The 10,997-nt window shown below is 30.4% G+C and overlaps 1 protein-coding gene across 1 annotated transcript in view; it reads right to left on the reverse strand.

Annotated features, from left to right (window-relative positions):
* The window catches only part of LOC111642502 (transmembrane protein 62-like), an 80,596-nt gene that overhangs the window by 28,425 nt on the left and 41,174 nt on the right, over positions 1-10,997 (reverse strand). Inside the window, exons 11-12 of the mRNA XM_023388855.1 lie at positions 10,534-10,641; positions 7,124-7,205 (exon numbers count right to left, since the gene is read on the reverse strand). Of these exons, the coding sequence (XP_023244623.1) occupies positions 7,124-7,205; positions 10,534-10,641 (190 nt within the window). The remainder of the gene's footprint in view (positions 1-7,123; positions 7,206-10,533; positions 10,642-10,997) is intronic.

Consider the following 10,997-nt stretch of genomic DNA (forward strand, 5'->3'; position numbering starts at 1 on the left):
AACATCCTCTGACTTTCCCTTATCTGGTTAAAAATCTCACTCAGATGGGAAATGGTTACCCCTCATTCATCCCCCTTTCGTCCGTTCTCATGAAAGAGTTACTGGCCGATGATTGGTCGAAATTCAGGAGATATAAGGGAAATTAGTCCGAATTTGGGGAGTTCTTCGACAGATCCGAAGCGTCAAACTCCACACAGTTTTCCTCCTGATGACCAACGCCCTTAAACGAGTCCCATAGACTAAGTCCCGAGTCTGAACTTAGTAAATATACTTTTATATTTGTGCACATATTGATCTCCCATCGAAGAAGTACATGAACTTATCTACAAGGTGTCCCTTACCTACCAAATAAGAAGACGAACGTCAACTAACCCAGGTTGTATGTTTTATAACGTTTTTGTGAGCTCTCTCTCTCGATCGCGCATTCGGTATAATAGAAGTATAGCTATCTCTCGATTTGCATGTTAATTGTGGAAATTCTTTCTCTCGTTCATTGAGATTTTTGTATGATTTATTTTCTTGTTATATTAAATTTATTATTTCGTTTTTAATTGGGATGTTTCTTTATTCTGTGACGAATCAGATCTCATACGCGTGTTTGTCCGCGGAATTTACTTGACAAACTGGTGTCAGTCCTGACGAGCATCTGAACTTCGCAGTTCGGATCAATTTTGATAACGCTCTCCTATTAAAGCTAGAGAACTGGTCTTACCGACTAGTGCCCGTAAGTGGCATAGATAGAAACCTACGTCCTTGGCTACTCACACAGTGGTGTCAGGAGTGGGGTTTAGAATCTAAACACACCCGTAATAGAATCTCACAACTGGTACAGCAGGAGTGGGTTTGGAATCTTAACAACTTGTAGTAATATATCACAATTAATATAATATAATCAGAGATCTGATTCGGAAGTGATAAGTCAATAATTTCGGATAATTTTTAAGTTAATCTAAGATAGAAATAAGTTAAAAATGGATAGAGATAGAGAAGAACCTCCGCGAGCGATGTTAGCTGGTAATCCAATAACGTTAGGCGGATTAGGTGGAATGATCCCGTTGCTACCGGTCTTCTCAGGAGACGCAAAAGGTCCAAAAGTATCCGAATTTTTCGATACGTTAGCGGATGTGACTAGAGTGGCAGCATGGTCGAAGGCACAGATGCTGGCTGTTGCTAAGTTAAAATTGACAGGCATTGCCCGGGAATTCGTGCGTAAGGACCGGCGGGTAAAGGACATAGAGGATTGTGAGGAATTCAAAAAAATAATGATGGAGCGTTTTGAGAAGGTCCCATACCCTTATAGAATCCAGAAGTTCTACGCATGCGTCCAGGCCAGAGATAAAGAACGTACAAACGTTCGCCGTACGGCTCCAGGCTTTAGCCGAGGAGGTTGAGATTGAACATGAAGGCACGGACGATGCCGAGATAGAGGTGATCCGGAGGGTTAAGGAGAAAGAATTGGACGAGAGGTTGAGGGTTCAATTTGTGAATGGGGTCGACATAAGGATAAGAAAAAGGATTATGTCCAGAGAACCCGAAACATTTGACCAGGCTCTAAAAATAGCAATAAATGAGGAGAATATCGAGCTCCTCACTTTTCATCCTAGAGGTCTGTTAAAAGTAATAAAAGAAGAAGAAGAATTAGCAGTCGATAAAGGAGGAAATTTAAGGGAAACTGAATCTGATCCCGAAAGACAAATGAAAGAAGTAGTTAAGGCTATAGGGGACTTAAGAAATCAATTTAATACATTTGTAAGACAATCTCAGGAGGAAAGGAATAGAGAACGAAGCGCACAATACTTCCGGCCAATGGAGCGAACTTTCGACGGAGATCGGCAACCAACTTCCGACTTCCGCAGAGCCAGAGCTCGTGCTCTGACATATAGAAATAATTCCCGTTCAAATTTTATTAATAGGAATAGAGACGAGTCGTATATGAATAATCAAGATAATTGGAGAGGTGCAATAAATAATATAGAAGGAACCCGGAGACTATATACGAGAAATTGTAAGGGGAGCAACTTCTGGAGGGGAAAGATAAATGCTGCGAAAACAGGAAATAAGCCTATCGTACTTGTGTACGTTAATAATATACCTATAAAGGTCCTAATCAATGAAGAGGCTAAAAATACGCTCTTATCAACACGAATCGCTAGGAACTTAGAGAATAAAGCCCCTGTGCATTACACGATGCCTATGGAGGTGGAAAATAGTCCGGGAAAAACTGTTCTCTTAAGAGGCATATCATTGCCCACATTTAAATTGAGAGGAACAAAATTTAAAAGAATCGCAAGAATAGTCGATTCGGAAAAACTTATACCGTGTGATGGTATATTAGGAAAAGACTTCCTTATAGAGGAAAATATCACGATGGACCGAGAAAATAAAAGAATATTCTTAGGAAATGGGAAGGACGTCCATTTTTGTTCTTCTTGCCCCTATTTTAAAGGAAAATCGCCGCTAGAAAACACAAAAAGGGAAATAGATTTAAGATATTCCGAGACCAGCATTCTGAGGAGTGTTCGAGTGTCTCCCCGCAAACTCCATTCAAAGAACAAGCACTTAGGGACAATCAGAAAAACAAAAGCTAAGCGCAAGGCCACTAAAGACGAAATAAACCATAGGGCTAAGGATATTAAGTTAGGGCGTAACAAAAATAAGAAAAAGGAAATTTGTGATAATTCTAGTGCGAAAATCATTCAGGAGATTAAACACAAAAGGGAGGAAGAAAATAAGGCCGACCTAGCGCCTCATCAGGAGAATACAATCACGGTGAAAAAGGTAGGGAACGGAACCAACTGCAAAACAGAAATAAGCCGCTCTAGAGGTCAATTAATAAAGGATCTCTATAAATTAATATGTCTATTGATGTCGTTATTAAAAATTATCTCCGGCAAGAATATGAATACGGAAGATAAAATGACAGAAAATAAGGAAGTTGAATTGGAAGTAGAAGAAGCTTTTAAAAGCCGTATACCGATAGCCATTTTTGAAAGACATAAGAACTATCCGACGATGGACATAGAGAAAATCATGAGGTATAAACAAATGCGGAAAAACCCAAAACCGATAACAATAGGAAATAATTAAATCGGAAGTCACTTGTAAATCAGTATAGAAGGTTTGGATTATCGCTCACTTCATCAAATTACATCCTTTCGGGATATAAGATATTTGAGTAGCAGTTTAAATAGACTATAAGGAATTTACGAAAACTTGAACTCACCTCTCAAGCTAATAGTATATCCTTAATTTAAATCATCTATAAGGAATATAACGCATTTAGAAGGAAGTGGAACTATACAGAGCGAAAACGGAAGAATCTAAAGACTCGTTTCGCACATTTTTAAGTGAATACCTCCAAACACTCGAAAAATCGCATCCCTAGAGAATTAGAAAAATATTACTTCCCACATTAGTAGATCAAGTTCTTCCTAAAGAAATATCGAAAATGTTGGTTTTCTTAAAGTTGATTTAGAAATAATGTTAAATAGTACTAAGTGAGGTAATTTATTAATTAAAAGATAGAGTTATTTCGTGAATTATATAAGAGAAGGGAAATTAAAAGTCTCTTGCTGGATGTATAAACGTTTGAAGATAAGGGAGTTATCCCTAATAGAGGACAAGATTCCTTCGAGAACTTATTAAAAATGTATCGATATAAGTTAGCATTTGAAACTATTATGAGGAACAGAATTTGCGATGCAAGAATTTCATACACAAGTAATCGAATTAAGAGAAGCTATTGACGTTTTAGAGCAAGGAAAATTAAGCTCAGATTTTATCTAAAAGGAAGTGATGTTCCGTACGTTGCGAGAAATACAACCACAACTTCCGGAAGAGTATTCATTAATAGAACAAGTCAAAGCTGACACTCTCTTTAAATTTTACCAGTAGATTACTACAGTTGCTATCGCACTTCCAGGAAAATTAAGAATTTTTGCAAAAATGCCATTGAAAACTCCGAGTGGATATTTCGATGCTTACGAAATTTTGGGATTACCTACATATATTCCTGCATTGAAAGCTTATGCTTATTTTAAAACGGAATATCCTATTTTAGCATTGTCAATGGAATCGTCAATCATACATGTTGTTACGTCATCACGATTTGGCTGCTTGCCAAATATCACAGTTTGCTGTTTGTTCACCGGACGTTCCGATATTTCGAGCTCCGCATCATAGCTGCGAATTTTCGTTATACATCGGAAATGATCAGAAGGTAACCGAACTTTGTTCCAAAGAAATTGTAAATGATTTTTATCCAATTTTTAGAAGAATAGACAAGCAGGGAACATGGGTATTTTCTACACCTTCCACACTAGTATTAGCAGTTAAATGCTCTGCTAAACAGAATAATTTACATGCATTACCTTCTAACATAAGTAAATTGAATAATGCAGGAATCATAAGATTGCCAAATACATGTATAGGATACTTACCTGGAATTATCCTCACTTCAAATTTTCACATGAGATCAACTGTTCGCATAGGAAGCAGTCCAAAGTTTATTATACCACCGATCGAAACAATATTTTCCAAGATGGAATTAGAGGAATTGCAAGAGAATTTAAATACTACAGAAAATTCTGAGAAGAATAAGGAGAATCCTAAGAAACAAGAAGATGATGATATTAAGGTAGCAGAAAAATCATATGAGCAAATGAAGAAAGATTTGGATAGGTTATTGAAAGGAAGTGAAGATCTTCCAAATTCATACCCTCCAACCATTCCAATCACATATGTATGGATTATCCTTGGAAGTATAGGAATATTAATTTTATGTATCTGCACATATTACATACTCAAGCATCTTTGTTGGAAACGAAGATTTGAGAAGAGGATCAAGGAAATGTCACAACAGGATATCCCACTTCAAGAAATTCCTCAGAGAAATAATACAGAAGAAGAAGAACCGGAAATAGTCGAACCTGTTGCAAGCTCAACTGAACAAGCTCCAAGCTCAACTCAGACAAAGAAGCATTTTGTTCGAACATGTCGACTTTAGTTCGACCGTATCGACTTTAATTCAAATTTCCTTTTTGAGATGATAATTTCATTCTTGATTGAAAATTTTTGATTGTATAATGATCGATTTTAGCTACATATATCTTTAGTTTTGTAAGTAGCTTTCCTAATAATAACATAAAGCTTTTATTTAAAAGAATGTACACCCCACTCAAATTGATAAGCTGAAGTGATTAATTAGAATAGACATAATATTATATAGAATAGTCTAGAGGTAAGACTTAGTATAGTATTAAGAGAGAGAGAGAGACATTAATAGAGATATGTATTTGTTAACAAACTACCTTTAAAATGAAAATGCTTTGGTGGAAATGAACTCTGCACAAATGAATCTAAATGACCCTGGAGTCATGAAACACTTAATGAACTCAACCACCTGAACTTTTGTGGTTATGTTAAATGAAAGTTTAGAAAAAAGGTGTCTCAGTGAAGAAAGAGTACACATTTCAACATTTTGAACTACAAAGTGAACTTAGAACTTTCAGCAGGTGTTTTGAAACAAGAGGACATCACATGATCTTCTAATATACCTGAAATTTTTACCACTATAAAGAGTCAGCCAACAGAAGTGCTGCCATAGAGTCTCTCGGCAAAGGAGAGGTGCATTCGAAACAAGTGACGAACTATGTCCACTTTTACCGTCGATTCCAGACGAAGACACCTGTGTTCATTGTGTTTATTTTAATATTATTATTTTGATGAATTGTTTATTATATTAATCAATGTATTTTATTTTTGAATTAATTTAATTTCTATTGTATAGAGTTAAGATTTATTATTTGTGTAACGCCATTTTTTTAGAGAGAGAGAGAGCAATTCAACTTATGTATTGCAGTGAAAAATCACGCCTTCTTTAAAGGTAGTGTGATTTTTGAAGATAAGGGAGTAATGTGAGATCCGAAAGGCCCCTGGGTCTAAATAGTGAATTTATTAATATTTGTTAAAAATATTGTCATCAAATATTACTTTAGTTTTGTGAGAAAAATACTGTTTTGGACGTGGAAAAAAAACAAGATAACANTTGAAAAACTGTTATAAAACATAGAAAATAAATACAGAAATCTATTAGATTGCTGATGATAAAATAATTAAATTGACAGCAGAGGTGAATGAATGCATTTGTCTTGCACATGACAATGATCAGTGTCATATATATCATCTACCAATTTTTGACTGAAAAAAAAATCATTACATATATTTGACTTGGCACTGCAACTTCTGGCTATTCTCTAAAATTAAAAAGAAAGGACTATTTTGAGTTGCTATTTCAGAGATCAAATTTCTATAACAAAGTGTCTGAAAGTATTAATGAAAGATTATTTCTGTAGTTGCTTCTAAAAGTTATAGGACTGGTAAAGTATATGTGTAGCTAACTAAGAAAACTATTTGAAAGGAAAATAACTCAAATTTGTATTATACCTAATAATTTTTTTAAAAATGTATTTACCATATTTGTTTAATCAAATCTTTTGTAATTTGTATATATAAAAAAAATATGAAATTCTACAATATTAACAGATGAAACAAATTTAAAATACAAATAGCTACAAACAAGTTACAAGCAACTTTATTTTATTTGAGTTTAAGAAAAATTAGTAATAGTATTTTTTGAAAATATTTTATTTTTCTCAGAAATCGTGCATATGCAAATGTGATTAAAATAATATTTGCACAGACCAATAAATGCCATAAAATTTTGTATTTACAAAATAAAAAATTCTTTTTGCAGATGGAATAAAGACTAATTATGTTAAAAATATAACTGTCTAGTAAAATATTAATTATAATAATAAAAAAATTAAATTATATAAAACAAGGCACTAAGAAATTATTATTTTAAATCCAATGTTTTCAAATTAGTTTTGAAAAAATAAATGCTGCATCCTTAGTGACTATGAATCAAGAATGCTAATATACTGATAAGAATTTACATGTTGAAATATATCATTTAGTAAAGTCAAAATGAAGAATCTGAATATTCAAGATTTTAATAATACTCTTTGAGCATAAATTTTTAATTTTCAAATTTTGTTTCCAATAGTAAGCAAATTTAGAAATTACAATATATAAGGGATAAACAACATAATTTTCTACTTACTTTTCCCATAATGATGCAAACATCTCAATATACATAGTGGTATCACAGCAATCACCATAAGAATACTAAAAATAGTTTGACCCTATTAAAAAAAGATTTTTAAAAATTAATATATTTTGAATAATAGTAACTGTTTACACATACATCCTAATTATATATATATTAATATTTGAATCTTAATATATCAATCTTTTATTATTTGGATTGTTAACTTAAAGAAAAAGCGAAGAGAATCTATAGATAATAACAAGTTTTGAAATATTTTAAAATTTTATTTATCTCCTTTTTTTAAAATTATTGTAACTTGTTTAAAGACTCAATAGAGTAAATGAGCTACTGATGTTAGTAGTTTGAAATGAGAAAGAAATAGAACAAACAATCAAATCTTCATTGTCAGGGTGTAAAAATCATAAAATAGGGAACTTTTCCTAGACATTCACATCAAATATTTAGTATAATTATAACTAATTTATTCTCCCAATAAAAAAAGAATGATAAAATGTCAAATGTTACTTACATTTTTAAATCAAAAAGAGTATTCACAAGCTGCAAAACTACTGAATATAAACTATTTTCATTTTATCTAGTTAAAAGTTAACTGTTGTAATAAAGGTTTGTAATCTATAAACAAAAAAAGTTTGATATAATCCTGCCAGATATCACAAATTATATTTTCATACAGCAAAAAAAAAAAAAACATAAACATGTGAATGATTTATGTTGTAGTTTTTGAAAAAAATTAAATTTTGATAAAGTTGACCAAAAAATGTTTCATAATTTCAGCTTAGTCATTGCAAAAAACTAAAATTTTTTCATCAGAAATAGATAAAAGTTTAAAAATATTGATTCAAAATATTATTATTAGAGAAATTAATAAGATGTCAATGAGTCTTTGAAATGTAGTCAATGTGAAAATACAAAAACAATACTATTAAAGCAAAGCAATTTTCAACTTATTTATTATATATGAATTCTAAAGGAAATAAAATTGCTTTACTAAAATTTTGCATTAAAATGAAATTTAAGTTATTGTTAAAATTATACAACTTCCTTAGCAAATGTAAAAATAACTTAATAATATGAACAAAACCATTTCTAAATTGTTCTTTTAATCAAAATCTTTGCATAAATTTCTTAGATCCTAAACATAGTTCCATCATCAAATTTTGCACATTAATTTTGAAAACACCACATAAAAGCATGCACAATATTTTAGAGAAAAAGTAAATTTATAACTAAATTTGTGTTGATTATAAATTTTCACAAGTAAGTACATACACAATCAGTTATTTTAAAACTATTTAATCTAACTGCATTTTCAGAGTCTATATTATTTACTGTTCCAAAAAAGTAAATAATAAATATTTAATTTAATANAATCAGGTTTATGATGAAAAACTTCATACTTGCATACTTCGTACTCATTTGTATCACTGCACAATTTGCATAATCCGGCATAATGCAGTTATTGAAATTACTGGGCATGGTTAAAAATTAAGACAGCATAAGCACAATTATTCCAGATATTACAGGTTCTGACAAGTAAAGAATTTTCAGAGTCTTGTCACAAATAGGCTAAATATTAATTATTGACAATTTGTGACATCCCATAATAAGCGAAAATTTAAAAAAATTAACATGCAAACTTAAAATTATTAAATAAAAATGTATTCTGACAAGTTTATGGGTTAATAATTATACTTTCTATTTGCAAAATTTCCTCATCTTTAATACAAAATAAGAAAGAAGTGAATTTTTAAAACATTTGTGGGATTTCCTTTGGATCCCAGGATCCCATTGGAGAAACCCTACTAGTGGTCCTGATTGAAAGTCTCCATAGATACAAAGCCAAAAAATGGACATTTTCTGAGTTATCAAGCATTCAAGATGCAAAAACAGCATAATTCATGCATATGTTTTGAATGAGGGAGAAGCTGCTGCAAGAGTGTTGGGGCATTATGCTTCTCCCAATGTCAGCAAATTCTGCTGAATATTTGGCAAAGTGATGGAACAAAAATAAATATATTAATAATAGTTTTCAGAATTACAAGAAATACAGCAGTATAAAGAAAAGGGTATGAGGGAGGCATTGCAAAAAACTAAAATTTTTTCATCAGAAATAGATAAAAGTTTAAAAATATTGATTCAAAATATTATTATTAGAGAAATTAATAAGATGTCAATGAGTCTTTGAAATGTAGTCAATGTGAAAATACAAAAACAATACTATTAAAGCAAAGCAATTTTCAACTTATTTATTATATATGAATTCTAAAGGAAATAAAATTGCTTTACTAAAATTTTGCATTAAAATGAAATTTAAGTTATTGTTAAAATTATACAACTTCCTTAGCAAATGTAAAAATAACTTAATAATATGAACAAAACCATTTCTAAATTGTTCTTTTAATCAAAATCTTTGCATAAATTTCTTAGATCCTAAACATAGTTCCATCATCAAATTTTGCACATTAATTTTGAAAACACCACATAAAAGCATGCACAATATTTTAGAGAAAAAGTAAATTTATAACTAAATTTGTGTTGATTATAAATTTTCACAAGTAAGTACATACACAATCAGTTATTTTAAAACTATTTAATCTAACTGCATTTTCAGAGTCTATATTATTTACTGTTCCAAAAAAGTAAATAATAANAGTCAATGTGAAAATACAAAAACAATACTATTAAAGCAAAGCAATTTTCAACTTATTTATTATATATGAATTCTAAAGGAAATAAAATTGCTTTACTAAAATTTTGCATTAAAATGAAATTTAAGTTATTGTTAAAATTATACAACTTCCTTAGCAAATGTAAAAACAACTTAATAATATGAACAAAACCATTTCTAAATTGTTCTTTTAATCAAAATCTTTGCATAAATTTCTTAGATCCTAAACATAGTTCCATCATCAAATTTTGCACATTAATTTTGAAAACACCACATAAAAGCATGTACAATATTTTAGAGAAAAGGTAAATTTATAACTAAATTTGTGTTGATTATAAATTTTCACAAGTAAGTACATACACAATCAGTTATTTTAAAACTATTTAATCTAACTGCATTTTCAGAGTCTATATTATTTGCTGTTCCAAAAAAGTAAATAATAAATATTAATTTAATAAGGGAATTAGTTTTGCATTATGTAAATTGTTTATATCTTGTGTACAAATATAATAATGTTTAAGAATTTGATTCATAGCTAGAAAGACATTAATAATTTGATTTTACTCATTTAACTTGATTCATAGTAGGATAAAAAAAAAATCTTAAACATTACTTAACATAATAATGATTAAATGTTAAAATTAATCAATTAATAATTGATTTAGAATTAAAAGAAAATAATAAAGAACAATTAGAGGAATTTCATTTTTAAGGAACTTTACAAAAAACTCACTATTGAAATATGACCCATAAGAGCAAATCTGGCTCCAAGTGGAAATACAGGACGGGAACCATCTAAAGAAAATGATTGTTCTATGATTTTCTCTCGCCCTTTCTTATCCTGAAATTTTCAGTTTGAAAGCATGAAATCAAATATATGTAACACATTTATAACATAGTAATATCCACTTATTATAATCACTTTGATACTTGCTTCTAATAAATACAATAATCAACTGATAAAGAACCTGTACAAACCTTACAGAAAATGGATCTGGTCGAATTGTTGATATTTTTTAGCTCTAGTGATTAGGGTTTCTCCTTTCCCAGACTTTTGCTTGTCCCAGGATCTCTGGAAACAGTTTACTTTTTTCCCAGAATACCAGGAAATCCGAGGATATAATTATTTTTAAGATATAAAATAAATCTTAAAATTGAATGATATAATTATTTTTCATTTTTAAGTAACTTAATACA

This window comes from Centruroides sculpturatus, unplaced genomic scaffold (genome assembly GCF_000671375.1).
Source record: "Centruroides sculpturatus isolate CEXI.00-Female unplaced genomic scaffold, Cexi_2.0 scaffold1650, whole genome shotgun sequence".
Taxonomy (NCBI): domain Eukaryota; kingdom Metazoa; phylum Arthropoda; class Arachnida; order Scorpiones; family Buthidae; genus Centruroides; species Centruroides sculpturatus.